Genomic DNA, 17,574 nt, shown 5'->3' on the forward strand with positions numbered 1-17,574 from the left:
CTTGACATAGACATTGAGTGTGCCTGGGCTGGCTCCATCCCGGCTGGATAGAGAGTAAAGAAAGTCGATGCAGTGGGTGTCATTCTCCTTCAGGGTGGGCATGTACAAGTGAGCCTTCTGACCTGATGCCCGGCCTGAAGCGTTCACCACCATGAACGAACCTACAGAAACAAAAATACAAAAATGACACTAATGAAATAGCTGTTGTTCCATTATCAATAATGAGTCTTTCATTGAACCTAACAAAGTTGGTCAATATTAGGGCTGTGCGATATGACCAAAATCTCATATCCCGATATAAGAATTCTATCGTCCGATAACGATATAAATCACAAAAATGTAACATTTTCTGTAAATTCTGTGACTCTCGGGCAGCTCGTCTTGTGTAAAGTGTTTCCAGCTGCGCGTCATGTAGCTGGAGTCGAGTGTTTTAACCGATGCATGAAACTATACATTTTTAGACATAAGTTGTAAAGGCCGCCGTTTTCTTTGTGAGTATTTATTACACGGCGTGCTGCGGGGAAAAGCCTGTTCTAACGTTTGAGTCTAAGGTTTATTTTTTAGCACCTGGCGGCTCTTTTTTAATTCTCATCCGTAAATAATCTGCTCTTTCACGTGATTCAGTTTAGTTTGAAAAGTCTCAACAGGCTCTTGAGCTTTATTGTGAAAGGTTTATGTGGAACATAAACAAGCGGACACGCGATGCTGTTACCGTCGTTGTTGCTAACCACAACGCATAAAAACAGGCGCTTGTCTGTCTGTAGTGTGGTTATATAAAATATAAGAGAAAGAGAGAACTTTAAGAAATTAACATAGCCACTACAGTGACCATCAAAACGATGAAAAAATATTGCCGTAAACAGTTTATTTTGCGACACCACGAAACAAACGATAGCGTAAAATGAAACGATGGACGTTTTTATATCGTCATCCGATATATGTCGTTATATCGAACAGCCCTAAGTCAATACTGTGTGAAAAACATTTTCCAGGGTATGCGGAATTCAGACTTAATCTGCCACTTCTGATAACTGGTTCTTTTGGTTGCTTTGCTCTATACCATTCAAATCATTTTTAGGTGTCATTAACATCTTATGTGTACCACTGCATTCAGGCTGCAGCACAAATATCCACAAAGTAAACCAGCTGTAACCCTGAGAATTACTTGGTTATTCATTTAGACTTGTTTTGTTTTTGTTTAAGCACATAAAAAAGGTCAACCCAGTTGTCGTACCACTATTACTTTTGCTGCACAAATAAACCATCTTCTTTGATGGATTTATCCTGTAAATGTAGCACTGACGGAAACATGCTGCAACATGACTTGTAGCCTAATTTCTGTTGAACACACAATTAATTTCTAAATACTAAAACGCTGGGACACAGTTGACTAGCTTGTGTGACATTCGCCAGATGCTTGATAAAGCAAAAAAAAAAAAAAAAAAAAGACCTCAGGCTCTTTAATTCACCAGAACTGTATATCAATGTCTTAATGTATCCACACCCTGGGGTTCTGAACTAAGACGTAAAACACATTTTCTCTGTCGGCTCGTTGTTTAAGTGTGTTTTAGTCAGGCTTTATGGAGCAGGATGGAGCTTTTATGGGTTGGCCTCCTCCATTTGGCTGACTGCCATCAGGTGGACTGAGAGTTATGAAGTGACTAGGATACTGGCAAGAAAAGGGAAAGAAGAGATACTGATCAAGCAGATGTGACTGTGCATTTCTAACGTGAGTTCTTGCGCATGTATGAAAATGTTCTGAATCAAAGTACGAAGAAATATAGGAGCTTAAAAATACAGTGAGTCATTTCTTTAGATTATTTAGAAGAAAAAAAAACAATATTGTACTCATAAATATGCATCAATTAGTGTTTATAATTACATATTCCAACAAGTTGATGCCTTCTCTTCAATGAATTTAAAGTAGTTTGAGGAAATTAATATGTTGCCCCTCCATCTTTACTATAGTTGGCCAGATTGACGTTGTCGCTTCACCTAATCATTTTATGTATGCTGCTAAAGACCGGTCGCATACATTCACATCCCAAATGTGGGGGAAAACAAAACAAACAAAACAGCAGTGCTTCCCAGATTGAAGAAGCTGCAAAGAAGAATTATTTTAAAAGTGATTGCCCACTTTCTGCTCGGTGTGTAATTTGACCTAACAGTCTAAATTGAAAGGCTTGGCTATCTCTTGGCTGACTGAAGTACAGTCCCAATGTGAGAGCTAGTTCTAGCAGCCTAACAGAACCATTAGAAAGATTTGTTTGCTCGATTTCACCTCCTAAGATTCCAATTCACAAATATAATTTTCATGAGAGAAATTCATACTTTATAACTCAAATACTTGATTTTAAAGGCAGTGAAATGATGTGAAGACAATAGATTGTAATGGCAGGGCAAACCCATACACAAAGTGACACATTTATAAGGACACTGACGTTTACTGTCACCGACTTTAATTCCTTGAAGATGACCATAACCTTAATCTTATCTGAATTCTGATCTTGAATAACACAAATACACATACAGAGGTGTCTGAAAACGACTGATGCCTCAAAACATTTCATCCATTTCAACTCAATGGAACTAATCCACTCCGGCACTGTGGAAGTCTGAGAGTATGATGGTTAATGTGATGGTTTATGTGTGCCTGTGTGTATTGATATTGTTGAAGTTACGGTAATTTGATGTGGGCCTGCCTGACAGCTGAGGAGTGTGTCTCACTGCTGAAGTTAAATGGCGGTTTGTGTGTGTACGCTGCCTGCGTGCATGCAAAATTAATCTAGCCTGGGTTTCTAAACAGGTCTTTCCACAGCGAACTGGCTCTGATTACATTTCTTATTCACACAAACTCACACACAAACACACTCTCTCTACACTCCTTTTTTTGTCCTTTGATGCTCTGTAAAGCTCCTTCCACAGGTACTTTTGTTTATCTGCTTTTTTTGTTGTTTGTTTGTTTTTTTAAAGCAGACTTGAGTCAGTCTGACACTCAAACAATACGTGTGATGTCTGTTACCCAGAAACTTCTCTCACTATGACAACTCTCTGTGTGAAGGAAGCAGAAGTGTTACAATGTATCCGCAAACACAAAAGGCACAATATTAAAGACCTTCACAGGTTAAACGAATTTATTATTTTACTACATTTTGCTGGGAAACCTTGTGTCCTGACTTTCTTGTGGATATTAGTTAGAAACGTGACGCACCAGTGTGTCCCACAACACTGAAAAAACTGCTCACGAAGCACTAGACGCAAAGAGTTGACCTGGCTTCCAAACACACTTTATCCCAATCTAATTGAGCACCCGAGGAATGAAGTAGAACCCCTGAGGCCCCACTCCAGAGAGTTGGGTCGGCATCCACCTATCGTTGTATATTCACACATATGGAACAATGTCATCCAAACAAAACACAAACAAAATGGATGCCCCAGACGCCTATAAAAAGCTATTTTGATACAATGAAATATCGCTAAGACACCGACAATGATGTTTTCATTCGGTCACAAATGTCATAGCAAAAACAGACACACTATGACACACAAAAACAAGTGCACACAGCCATCATTTCACACATTGTTTCCCAGGTGTGAGGTCAATCTGTTAACGTGACAAAAACTGATGAATCGGTCTACCGTGTCAACACGCACACACAAGCACACTCGAACGCTTACACGTACATCAAAATAACTGGGTCAACTCAGTGCAACAAACGTTCCAGCACATATTGCCGCATGAGACCAGCTGTTTTCACAAATACTGCTGAGAGTTTGAGATTTCACTTTTACTTTTCAAAAGCAGTCTACATCAAAAGGCAGCAGACGCCGCGACTGTGTCTGTCAGCGGCTGAAGTGCCTTTGAGCAAAGTATTTAACCCCTGGTGCTGCTATGCATCTGCACTGTAATGTGATCACGTTCAAAATATTGTAAATAATCATACTTAACACTAAGAGAAGTATTATATTATTTTAATATAGTGGTAAGTTGTTATTTGTACTAAATTACACTAAAAAAATGATATTATTAACTCTGATTGGTTAGCCATTTTAAGTCTATGAATTAATGACAGGTATAAAAAAATAATCAAAACAATTTGTATTTAATGTATGAAAATATCATAGAAGATCATTTTAAGGATATATTCTGATTTAACAGGAGCTTAACTTAAGATTTGATTGACTCAAATTATATTTGACATATTTAACATCATATTTGTTGAATTATTTATGTTACTTTTTGTAGTTCAGCCTGTCATGGCATAAAATAAAAGATTATGATTTACCTGTGTAGGGAAACGACAGTTCCAGTACAATGTACAATCAAAAGCTGCCAAAATGTTAAGATTGTGGGGTCTAAGAATTTGGCAGCTCCTATATGGTGATCTATATGTGTATGAGTGTGAGAGAGAAAACCTGGGACACAAGGAGGTTCTTAGATAAATATCAAAGGTGAGTCATACAGCTCAGCAGTAGTTAACATGCAGATTGCTGCACTCTCACAGAGATACACTACAGTGACAAGTGTACAGTAGAAGATTCTTTAATGGTTTTTTAGTACTTCAGTATTTTTGTGCATAAAATGGCTACAGTTTTGTAATTGTCAAAGGTTTTATTATAGTTCATGTTTCAGAGAAGTAGAGCACTTTCCTTCGATGATATTATTGGGCAACTCTTATTTAACAAGAAACTGGCTTGTGTAAAAAGAGGACAATGTTTCACTGTTCACCAAACTGCATATATGTAAAAGAAAAAAAAAAATCAAATGTGTGAGAGAATATGCTTTCTATGTGTCACTGACGTTCCACTGTTTGCAAGTGGTGATAAGAGAGTCACTCCTTTAAAAGGGCATAAAAATGGTTGTGAAGCGTGTAGGCTGCTGGCTACAAATATGAAACTATCTCACATGTAGAATGACACATTGCGACCTCTGTTGTCTGCGGGGCCCAAAGGAAAATACTCAGAACACAAGCCTCCCACACTCTTACTTGTTATCATTTACTAGAGACTTGTTAGATGTCATTTCCATATAATAAAAAGCAGCTTTAAACTGAGAGAAACCCTTTTTTCATCGCAATCATTGTAGTTTCCTCTTTCTCCTTTCAACTAAGTAAGGAGGGAGATAAAGGAGTATTTTTAATATGCGAGTTGAGAGTTAAGTAAGACTGCATGGAGAGTGCGAGACACTGGAAAGAAGAAAAGAAATGAGGAAAGAAACAATAAAAAAAACATAATCTTTGATGTAGACAGGCTTTATAGTGATGACAAAGTATGCTACAATATAAAATAGCATAATTTTCATTATTGTTAAGTTTATCACTTAAAGAAAACACTAGGAACACACATACAAAGAGGCACACCATCATCTCTTTTAGGTTAAGCCCATTTGCCCTTCAGATCCCCCAGTTCTTCATGCTTATTTGCTTCTTAAAAGCCTGATATATATTTAACTATTTTAACAACTTAAAATAGGCATATAAGTTTAAATTTCTTGTCAACTGCAAACACAGATTATGATACTGCATGGAAATAACTGAGTCCAAACTCACTCCCACCTACGCTCGGGTGGAAACCTTGGCATCATATGCACTGGACAGATTTTAGCATTATCTTTCAACATGCCAGGTTAACTTTTTAAATTATTCTAGGCCAAGCCATATTCTGTTCCTAAACCCAGCCAAGTTTTTATGTCCAAACCTAACTAAACAGCAAGTAAAAACAAAAAGAATAAACGAGGGAAACAAAAGTAAGCGCCTCATGAAAACAAGCCAGACTATGAGCAAAAATAAAGTTCCACAAAGGACATGAATCTTGTCTTCTTCTTGATGGCTTTGTGACGCCAGTGTCCTGTTATATTTTAGATAGCAATGAGCAGATGGCCGAGTTTATTAAACTCCACCGACACAGCGGTGACGCAAATCTGAAGGTTAGACTGTCCCATTTCACAGCCTCGCACTTCCGGCCTTCTCGGTCTTCGAAGGACCCGGCCCACGTAGCCGACGTTTTGGGACACAGCTAAAGAGCAGAAGTGGCCACTCTCCATGCTTTTCATATTGTTTTTGATACTTTAAGCTTTGCTCCTGTTTGCTGATGTTGTCCCTTTCCATGTCCAGCTCACTTTTTAGCATATGCACCATCTGTGCATCTATGGTACGCAGATGCAGCATCATAAAATAAGCTTTATGCAGACTTCATTGATCTTTCAAACAGGATAACTTTACAGCTATATCTCCTCACCTTTATACAAATCTTCAGTGTATTTTTTTTATTCAGTTATTTTCTTATAAAATGATGCCTCTGCTTTCCTCATTTGTTACTGTTCCCTTTTGTCTTTCTAACATTGTTTATATATCCTCATATTTGTCACTGTCTTAATAGTTATTGATCTTTCAATCACATGTCTTTAAAAGGCTGCAAGGGGTTGTTCTGTTGTCTGTGTTCATAAATATTGACGTGGATATTCACTGCAAGTTGAAGCATACTTTAGATTGCGTAGTGTAGATTCTATGCAACTTTTAGAAATCTTTGTGTCCTTGCTGGAGAATGAGCGATGGCTCTGTCCCCACCTTTACATCTCTCCTCAGTGTCTCTTATCCTTGCAGTAATCTGGTAAGTGGCAAATCAATAATTGAAGTGCCATTATTGGGGCAATGGGCTAAGCCATAAATGCAAACAACTCATTTATCCATCTAAAAGTGAATATGTGCTCCTACCATTTTATCCTCTATACCTTTTTCACTCCATCCTTGTCTGTAACCTTCTTTGAAATCCACTTATAATCCATTCGCCTTTCTTCTAGCTCCCAGCTTCAGTCTTTCTGTCTCTCTCTATCATCAGTGGCTTGTACAAACAGACGCCTCACCATTAGAGTGACATTTACTTTCAACACCAGGCCGAAAGAAGCTTTTAAAGCATCAAAATCTAATTCATTTACACCTATTATAGCAAATGGAGCAGGTGGTGTGTCTGAATGTGTGTGTACTTGCGCAATTGTTTGTATGTGCCTAGGGAATTTTGTCACTCTTCACAGACCTCACAAATAGCTTCCATAATGCTTTTACATTGGTTTACATTGCGGCTGGCTAGCTCTCTTCATTTGCACAAAACACAAAAGCTCAATGTTGACACTTTACCAATACGTAGAAGCAAAAGGTGCAGGAAAAATCCTGATGACAAAGCAAATGCCGGCAACTTTGTCTCAAAAAGAAAACAAGAGCTTGCTGAGATTGTGTACCTTTCTAAAACCTGGGAGTGTAACTGTACGATTCCCAGGGCAGCCAGTTCTATCAGTCCTGGTAAAATAGCACAGATAGGATCACGCATGTCCTTTAGATGCAATAACATGTCATTTTCATGTCGTCTACACCTCAACAAGAAGGGCAAAAAGTAGTCTCAGTACCATAAAGAAAGATAAGAACTTCAATCTACATAATCTCCATGACAAACTTTTTTTTCACAAAAACAATGGGGTTTTGAGGTTGAGACATAAAAGTCGCAACAAAGCAGAGAGAGGCGCAGACTAAATCGCTTTTTAATAGATCAGTTACATTCCCAGATTTCCTGTTGAAACATGACGTTGATGCAAGATGTTCACAGTACGATGTGCTCAAATGGCTCCCTGGGGTCTCTGCTCAAAGCATGCTGTGTAGCTCTTAAATCTCTCTTTCATTCTTCTTATCGGGTGTTTTGTGTCTGTCATCTTTTGGATTAAGAGGAGCTCTGAGCTCTGAGCAAGATATCGCTTGCTGTTCTTTTAATATCTAAGAGTGTGGTATACATTTGTAATTTTGACTGGGTTTTTGAAATCCAGCAATAGAGATTTGATTTGATGGTGTAGTGAGACAGCGTATGTCCACATGTGGCCTCGAAATGTCTGTCAGGAAGCTACTGTGGCTGTTTTTGTACTTTATCTTAACATTCTGCCAACTTTTTTTTTTTATACACCTACTGTGCTCTTCTGTATCTTTACAAGACTTGTTATTATATTGTCACTGAATATAGTGATCAGAACTTAAACAATGGAAGTCCATTTTAGCTGCAGAATTATGTCCTTTCCTTTATGTGTGTTTAAGAAAACACTACAAAACAAATTCAGCAGATATAGCTGGTATAGTACAATCACAAAAGATGACAAAACAAAGATACTGGTCTCTAACTTACAACCTCAAATCCCCCAAAAGTTGGGGCGCTACATAAAATATAAAGAAAACTGTATATTTTATTCTAAACAGAACATAGAGAACACATCCAGAATTTAAACTTTGTTCAAATGTACCATTTAAAGAAAAAAAACAAATGTCATGTTGAATTTGATGGCCACAATACATCTTAGATGAGTTAGGACAGGGCCATGTTTACCACAAACATCTGGAAACTGAAGATACCACATGGTGTATTTGTTGTCCCACTCTTGTATGATAAAGGATTGTATGCGCTTAACAGTCTTTGAAATAATGTTCATTTCATGATGTGCCATTGGTGCAAACTCTGCAAGCAGGCCAGTTTAGCTCTCAGGCTCTTTTATTACAAAGCCATGCTTTTGTAATAAATGCAGTATTTTAGCATTGTCTTGCTGAAACGTGCAAGGCCTTCCTTAAAAATGACAATATCTGGATGGGAGCAGATATTGCTCTACAACCTTTATATAATTTATAGTAATGATGATGTTTTTTTCCAGTTGTGCAATATTGCAGTTCCTTAGGCAATTCCCTCTCTTTATAGTCTGACGTCTATGTTTTCCAAAAAGAAGTTCAAATTTCAACATAGAACAGTTTTCCATTTTGTCTAGCTACATTTGAAATTACCTTTCAGATAGTGTTCATATATAGCTTCTTGTTTGCACGATAGAGCTTTAACTTGCATTTGTGAATGAGACAGTGAACTTTGTTCACAGATAATGATTTTTGGAAGTTCCTCCAGAGCCAATTCAGTGATGTCCATGACAGAATCTCACCTGTTTTTACTGCAGTGGCTCCTGAGGGTCTTACGAACACAGACATCCAATACTGATTTTTAGCCCGGTCCTTTGCACACAGAGATTTCGCCAGATTCTCTGAATCTTTTAATGACATTATATACTGTAGATGTTGAGATATTCACAGTTTTATGTTGAGGAACATTATTCTGAAATTGCTCCACAGTTTGTACAGTTTGTAGTTTTTTGCAAACTGGTGAACCTCTATCCATCCATGAGAAACACTGTAGTTCGAAGATGCTCTTTTAATACCTATTTGTGCTACTGATGTTCTGCCAAAACGCTCCAGTTCCAATATATTTCTCCAGCCGTTTCTTTTTTTTTTTCAGAATCACTTACTTTTGCAATATCCAGACATATTCTCAGTTCAAATGTAATGTTTCTATAGTGAATAAAAGATGACTTTATGAGATTCGCAAATATAGCATCCCAACGTTTTTTGGAACTGGGTTTGTACCTTATTCCACAATATGTGAATAGCTTGAGGTATACCACGCTAATGACTTAATTTGATTGGATTGAAATACAGCTTGCTTTCTATATAAGGTGTTGTGTGTAAGTTCCCTTGTTTTATTCTTGTATTAGGTAAAGTGAAGTTTATTTGTATTTGAAGTTAATTTCCCTGCATATTTTATTGTTATTTACGCTTGCCAGCTGGATAACAGTGAGGAGGACTGTTGTGGTGTAACTACACAGGTGTATAATGAGATAAAGAAGCATGAAGTGAAACTATCTGGATCACAATGTCTTGTTAGCAGCTGCGTCTCCGAAGCATCTTTGAATTTTTACACAGTCTCACATATTCACGTGTTGACATCAATCCATGTCTGTGTGTCAGGTGAGGTGTGTGCATCTATACAGTCCTTTTTTTATTGCCTTGATAATCAGGAAGACTTTACTTCTTAATTAAGCACCTGCTAATCATAGAAATAATGATTCAGAAAAAACTGCGCGTTACAAAACACATTTTAGTTAATTTATTTAATTAATGCAAAAATGCTGTCCCTTATAAATTAAAGTTGGACAAATGTAGAAATATGCATACCCACACATGTATATTCAGAATGTGGAGGCACAGAGTTTTTAGCTATTAAGTAGAAAATTAATAAGGCATCTCATATACATATACATGTGCCTGCAGGCCAATGAGAAGGTGATTTAATCCTTTCCTGATTAAGCGGTAAAGACAGGAGATTGCTCCAAAAGACCTGATCAATAATGCCAATCTCTCTATTTAGGTAATCAATGCAGTCTCTCGCTCTCTCTCACACTTGCTCACAAACACACCCCCACACACACACAAAAGTAGCTATGGTAAAACCTTGTGCAAGGATTTAGAGTTGACCTGAGGGAACTCTAAATCCCAAAAGCCCTTGCTGAACAGGTCATGGGAGTGTTGACCTATAGGAGATCGAAAATTGAACATGTGACTACTAACACTACAGACAATGGATGGGGGAGCTGGCTTATGTGCTTCTGTTTTGCTCTTATCCCATGTATCCATCCATGCGTAGCCGTGTTTGTACGTATGCGTGTGAGCTCTCAAGGCAAAGTACAGCAAAAAATCATGTGTGCCGCCCTGAGGTGTTTTTACAAATCAAGAAGAAAAGAAAAAAAAGGATGCAATTTAGGAAAAATACTGAAAACTGAAGCTTCAGTGAAGGACATAATGGATGAAAATGATAGCTTAAAAAAAAGGCTGACCACTAGAAAGAAATGAAAACCATCTGTTCCTGTTATTATAAGTATTTTTCTCACGCACTGAAATTAGACCTGCACTAAATTCTTGTGTACATTAATTCACATAAGCCTGTCATCTGTTTTAAAACAGCAAAATCCCAATGATACTTTAACACTGTTAACTCATCAAAGTTAGTGCCACTAATGAAGTCCAGTTCTTTTACATGTTTAGTTTTTCTATACATTATAGGTTGTCAGCTATCAAATGTATTTATTGGGGTTTTACCTGGGCACACTGTGGCCATAGATAAAGGTGTCTATTTTAGCAATAAATGGTCCAAAATCCAAATCTGAGATCATTTGTTGAATCCAAATGAATTTCCTTTCAAACCTGAATAAGCGGCAGATTTATATTCATTCAAGTAATTTCACTCATTTCCAAGTCAAAACTCAGTCTGGCCTTTTTATTCAAGTTTAATGAAATTATTGAAGTTCAGTGTTATTTTACTGTTATCCAGTGTATATATGACAAGCATAATTATATGATTATTCTCTGTGTCTAGGTTTGACTACAGGATGAAGGACTTTGCATCTCAGCATATCCATTTCATCGTGCTAAAACATGCTGCACTAAAATACCTAATTTATGCTCCTGTCTGAAATCTACATTGTATTTTAAAACATGACTGGAAACCCCTCTTTACCCTAACCCACTGATTGTGGGCTGTGCTGACCCGACATGTAGTTACGTTTCTTGGGTGATTATTGTCTGGCTATGTAGAAGGTTACAGCATAGGGTTACGATGCATTTCCTGCTATGTTGTAAGTGATGACGTAGATTTCCTGCTGAAGCATAAGTCTTTAAGATGTAATGCATTTAGTGTGTGTGGTATGGTACAATCACAAAAGATGAGAGAACAAAGATACTGGTCTCTAACTTACAACCTCAAGTCCCCCAAAAGTGTGTGTGTGTCTGTGTGTGTCTCTGTGTGTGTACATTTCATTGCACAAGTATGTGTGTGTGCTTTATTTCAAAAATACAGCCCTGCGCATATGAGTGTGTGAAACATGACTCTCAGACTGTTAAGTGAATGTGAAAAATGATAATAAAGTTTCATATTGTTCCCTGCGATACTGATGTATGACAGTGTAATAAACACCTGCATCACACAGGGACATTGATTTGCAAACAAAAATACATGCAATACACACAAGCCTGCACACACATTTACTTTTTGGGGCATGCATACTTAAGTACTGATCAACAAGAAGAAACAGTGAAATGTAAAGACACATAAAGTGCCTCTGCATATTAGCAGACTTTTATAACAAGCTTACATGTGCACAAATGAGAACCCTTCAACAAACACACACACACACACACACACACACACACACAGCTATTTGGCTTCCATATATCACTGGGTTTACGATTGCTCTCTGCTATTCCCCACTTTCCTCTCTGTAGCACTGAACCTGTGGGTAATTGGCTTTTTAATGACCTCTGCATTTCCACACATTTCCCATATTGGTTATTTGCCTTCTCAAGCCTAATCTGAGAAGTCACACAGAGAGGGTGATGGTGTGGGTGGGGTGGGGGCAGGTAAGAGAGTAGACATCACAAGAGAAGAGCAGAAGACAAGGTGGAATTTTCATCCATGTATTATGACGCATACTGAAAAATTGCAAAGGAACACAAAATTGAGTAGGAAATTTTTTGAAATGACACAGAGAGTAGCAAAGTAAGTGCATTTAAAAAATAAACAAGGATTTCAGTTCTGGGTAATCATCCTGAAGAATGAGACAATTTCATTGCAAAGCTATTCCAAGAAATGTCCGGATAATGTCTGCCCACCATGACCTTCAGAAATGTCACAACTACTATTTCTATCCCTACAAGATTCCATTACGACAACTACATGGACCATTTATGTCTCTGTTGAATATTTAGTTGTTTTTTGTTTGTTTTTTTTACTTATGCTTATGCAGCGTAAGACGTGCTTGGTATGTCACATTAATATATTACCATTATTGTCTTCATATGGACTTATCTAATCCATATACATTGGACTCTCTATGCAGTATGTGATGTATACATAAGTGATTACATATTTGAATTTATTTAGTGTAAGTCTGTAGATCTTTGTTTTCTTTGAGCTGCAGTGCATTTTGATTTATATGTACAACTGTGAGCAGCATAGCTAAGATGTGTGACTGAAAATTCTGTTTCAGAGGGATAAAGAGGGAAGAAACGGGCACCAAAAAAAAAAGAAAGAATTGAAAGCGAGATATTCCCTTCACAGGAAGCAGAAAAGGGCTTTGAAGTAACTTTGCTGCAGGTGTGTCAGCCAGTCAGTAGTCAACAGACAGAAGGGTCAAGCTTTCAAACTAAAAATAAGGTCTTTTATTCAGTCCTGCAAGTTAATTGCAAGTAGTCCCAATGAAGCACCATTTAATCGTAAGAACCATTTCCAAAATAGAAACGGCTTGTGTTTGCAGTTCAGTGACTTAACTTGTTGGTTTGATCGTTTTAGCCAAAGCTGTTCACGTTGAATGAATAAAACACGTTATAAACAGGAGCAAGATGGCATTTAATCTGACAAATCTTTAAAATAAACCGCTAAAGTCATATCCAGTGTAAGCATTTGATAAACAATGTTATAAAGGTCACTGATGAAGGAAATCAGTGTTGGTTTTTTTCATATTTTTAACGAAAACATTAGCAAAATATGCAAAATCTGGAAAAAGGGTTAGACAAATGATCACTAAAATGATCAGGTAAGTAGTAGTTCTGACTGTAGTTATTATGGTCAGGTTATTTTCTGTAGGTAGGTAGAATTTAAAACCCATCATGTCAACAACAAGGTTGTGACATTATTAATGTCACATGATTTATTCATGCCATATTTACTGCCACTGCCCCACATATGTCAATAAAAAACAACATTGCATTTGCACGTATATGTGAGATTGTTCCTGCAATTCAGTGTGAATAAGTGTCACTTTCACACTTTCCTGCTTAAATGTTTGCTTGTACTCACATATGTGTCCAAATGCACATGAGTCAGTCTGTGTTTGTCACATATGTAGAATTATTTCTGAAGCTTTTAATGTGCATGGAATTGACAAGAAAACGACCTTAAGAAACTTAAACCGTCTCAAAGTATTTGACTGCAGAGAACACACTTGTACTGTAATTGATGTGGTTACATTTGAATTATTGACAAGAATTTCATGCACCAGTTGTCTCTCATAATCAATGCATTCTGCAATTCAGCTGTTGACAAGAGTTCAAAAAAAAAATCTATTGTATGTTTGAAGACCGTGTTATTGAAATGCATCATTAAAGTTCAGAGAATGAACACAGTCTGCAAAATACAGCCCGGAATACCTGAATAAACAGAACTGCATATTTCATTATTGAAATGCAGTGTTACATAGCACAGTGTTGTTTAGGCCAGATCCAATTTCTTTGAAACTGATGAGAAGAAAAATAGCCATACTTGTTTATCTACCACAGCAGCTTTTCAAAAACAAATGCATACTTCAAGTAAAAACTCCTGTAATCATTTAGATCTTTTCTACAACCATCACAAATGTGGCTTGGTTTCATCTTTGATTTGTTTCTAAGACTTTTACAAAAGCAACTGCACAAATGACACACTGGAAAGACGGGTGAACTGGAGAAGAAGGCAGAGTAGAAAAAAACAGTTGTCTGAATGAACAGTAAATTCAGTTCAGTTCAATTTGGTTTTATTTATATTGCACCAAATCACAACAGCAGTTGCCTCAAGGTACTTTATATTGTAAGGTATAGACCCAATAATAATACAGATGAAACCCTAACAATCAAACGACCTCCTATGGGTGAGCACTTGGCAACAGTGGGAAGGAAAATCTCTCTACAGGAAGAAACCAAGCTCATAGAGGGGCAGCCCTTTCAAGCTCGGGTCCTCTGCCAGAGGCCTGGGAGCTTGAGGGTCCTGTGCAGTATCTTAGCTGTTGCTAGGACTGCGCTCTTCTGGACAGAGATCTCCAATGTTGTTCCGCACTTAGTGCTCCGATTACACTGGGACCACCGTTACCTTCACCCTCCACATCTTCTCGAAGTCTCCTCTTAGCCCTTGGTATTTCTCAAGTTTGTCGTGTTCTTGTTATGCTCTCTCTCTCTCTTCCTCTCATAGCATAACAAGGCCTATGCATACAGTAAGCAAAATTTGTACTATCATCAATTGCTTCTTTCTACAAAATACAGAGTGCAGGTGGCACAAATTCACTTTGAGCTGAATAACTCTAGAAAACACTTGTGATATGTTTTATTAATTATTATGTCAAGAGTCTGTTTTCATTTGTTTTTTAAACAGTAAGCACCTCTGAGGATCTAGGACGTGGTAGAAAAAGACTATTCTCATAGTAGCAATATCTGGCAAACAGTGACTTAAAACAATGATCAGACCATGCATAGAATTTATTAAAGCAAAGAAAATATATTGATGGATATAAGCAAAAATGATGGACAGAACAAAAAGTACTTGCATTACAGTGGGCATATTTTACTTTTAACACTTTAGCAACAAAGCAGGAAATAGTGCCATCCGGCAACTGCTGCTCCAGGTGAAGTTGTTGTACCATCAGGAGGTGTATTGGGGTTGCTGCCGTGAAGTTACAGTTGGCTGGAGTTGTTTCAGGGTTTTTTTCAGACTCCACGACTACTGAGGACAAAAATGAGGTTCAAAGAGAGATAATAATTTTCTCTCTATGTACACTGCATGGGACATGTACACCTATTTCCCTATAAGAGCTTATTTCCTCTTCATTCGCCTAAAGGAGAAAATCACTCAGCGAATATTATGGATATTTTTATAACCCCACATGAGTGCTGCCTTGTAAAGACATACACACACACACAGGTAGGCACATGCAAACACACACTATCAGTGTGCTGAAAGGCACATTTGACTCACATGCACAGTAATATAGAGCCCACAGCTGGGTGTAGGGTATATAATTTAACCACTAACTGCAAATGAAGAAACACATCAGGGGCTCAGATTAGATGGAGCTGGCAGAGATGGAAAATGAAACAGAGGCCATCGATGACGTCTTTGTGCTTTGTGTTCTCCACCCCCCCACCCCCCCTCTCTCTCTCCTTCTGGTTATCACCTTCTTTTCCTTCCTTGTCTGTCATTTTTAGACATTATTGCCTTTCTTTTAGTGTTTGTCCCATTCAGTCTGCCCCACTCTCTCTTGCTACCCCTTCCACACACAGTCACCCCCACACACTCACATATAAACACAGAGTTATCACTGGCCTACAGGGACTCATTACTTCTGTGATCCAAGGCTTTTATATGGTGGCTTGGTCTTAAAAATGGGCATTTATTGCTCCCCCTGATAAATAGTGCATGTGTGTGTGAGTGTGTTTGTTACTGAATCTGCTGTTTACTGGGTTTCTTTGGAAAAAATATATACAGAAAATGCATATTGTGTTGCAGAATGAGTGTGTTTAAGTGTGTATTAAAAAGACAGATAGTCAAAGCAAGAAATGAAAAACAGCAAAGGTCATGTGTGACTGTTGAAGCAGTGACTATCACTTGAACAGATGATGGACAAGATTCTCTGACACCCCAGCATGAATGGACTGCAAACAAAATTTATTATTTCTATCTTCCCAGGCATCTCATTCTAGAACCAGAGAAAGGGCAAACATAGTGCTTATAAAGTCTGAATAAAAGAGAAGAAGCCAATTGTGTTTTCTTTCAGGAGCAATAAGGGTGTAAAGAGGCAATCACAAACACTCAAACTTGCCTAAAGGAAAAGTAAGACAGAGGTTCGGTCACTGTAGGTGAATACACTCTCAGCTTATCTGTGTGTGTAATATGCCAAGGCTACAGAAGGACAGTTGAGGAGTGGATTGAACTGCAGAGGTAGTTTGAGAAGTTTCTATGGACATCTTGATACTTTCATTTCGCTGTAAGGCTGGGTCACTGTTTACTTGCCCTTTGCTGTAGTGTGATTGCATGAGCACTGACTCTCCATAGTGAAAGGTTAGTGGGAAGTATAAGTTTGGGAAAGGGTCAAAGAAAGTGCCAATGAGGTCAATAGTAAACCACTGGAAAGAAAGAGCAAAGAAGTATTAGACTTTCTCAACACAGAAAGTGAAGAGTAATAAAACACAGAATTGGCACGGCACCTGGGGGTCCTGGCCTGGCTTCACCGTCTTTCACATTCTACCTCGCGCCCTCTCTCATGGCTGGCATTCCCTCACCTTGGGGGATTTCCTCGGGCGTGTTGCTACAGCTGGCACGGGATTGGCAGCGGCACCTATTTATTCTCACCTCATCATCCAGCCCATAAAACCACCGTGTCGGGTTCGAATCTTTGGCTGTCTCAGCTGTCTCATGGACAACTAGTTAGACTTTCCTCTTGATTATTTCCGAGTGAACGCCTCTTGTGCTCATCACATTTTCTTCTCCACTTTCAGATTTCGCACAGTTGGTCATCTTCATGTTCAGCACTTCGGGCTCTAGAGAGCTGTTGACCTGCCTCACCTGCCTGCCCACTTTCCCTCTGTCTTCCATTCAGAGAGATTCATAAATATTATTGCTGGAGACTGCTTCAAAGTTTATTGACAGTCTGAGCAATTGTGGCACCTGTTTCCTGTAAGTCAATCGGTGAACTGCGTTTGTGTTTGAGTTTGCTTCAAAGTGCAATTCTTATGAATCATGACATAAATTACATATAAATTTACATAGACATCACTCATTATTATTATTGTTATTATGATTATTATTATTATTATTATTATTATTATTATGATTATTATTATTATTATTGGTTCTGTTTTTTCTTATGTATAGGTAATATCAGTTCAGACAGATTTTCATTTAGTACCCTCTGTTGGTCTCCCTATTGCTCAC

At 38.0% G+C, this 17,574-nt stretch overlaps 1 protein-coding gene across 1 annotated transcript in view; it reads right to left on the reverse strand.

The window, feature by feature from the left end:
• The window catches only part of zgc:136683 (receptor-type tyrosine-protein phosphatase T), a 76,593-nt gene that overhangs the window by 758 nt on the left and 58,261 nt on the right, over positions 1-17,574 (reverse strand). Inside the window, exon 3 of the mRNA XM_040009779.1 lies at positions 7-161. Within this exon, the coding sequence (XP_039865713.1) occupies positions 7-161 (155 nt within the window). The remainder of the gene's footprint in view (positions 1-6; positions 162-17,574) is intronic.

The sequence above is a fragment of the Simochromis diagramma genome, unplaced genomic scaffold, assembly GCF_900408965.1.
Source record: "Simochromis diagramma unplaced genomic scaffold, fSimDia1.1 OVJJ01000320.1, whole genome shotgun sequence".
Lineage (NCBI taxonomy): Eukaryota > Metazoa > Chordata > Actinopteri > Cichliformes > Cichlidae > Simochromis > Simochromis diagramma.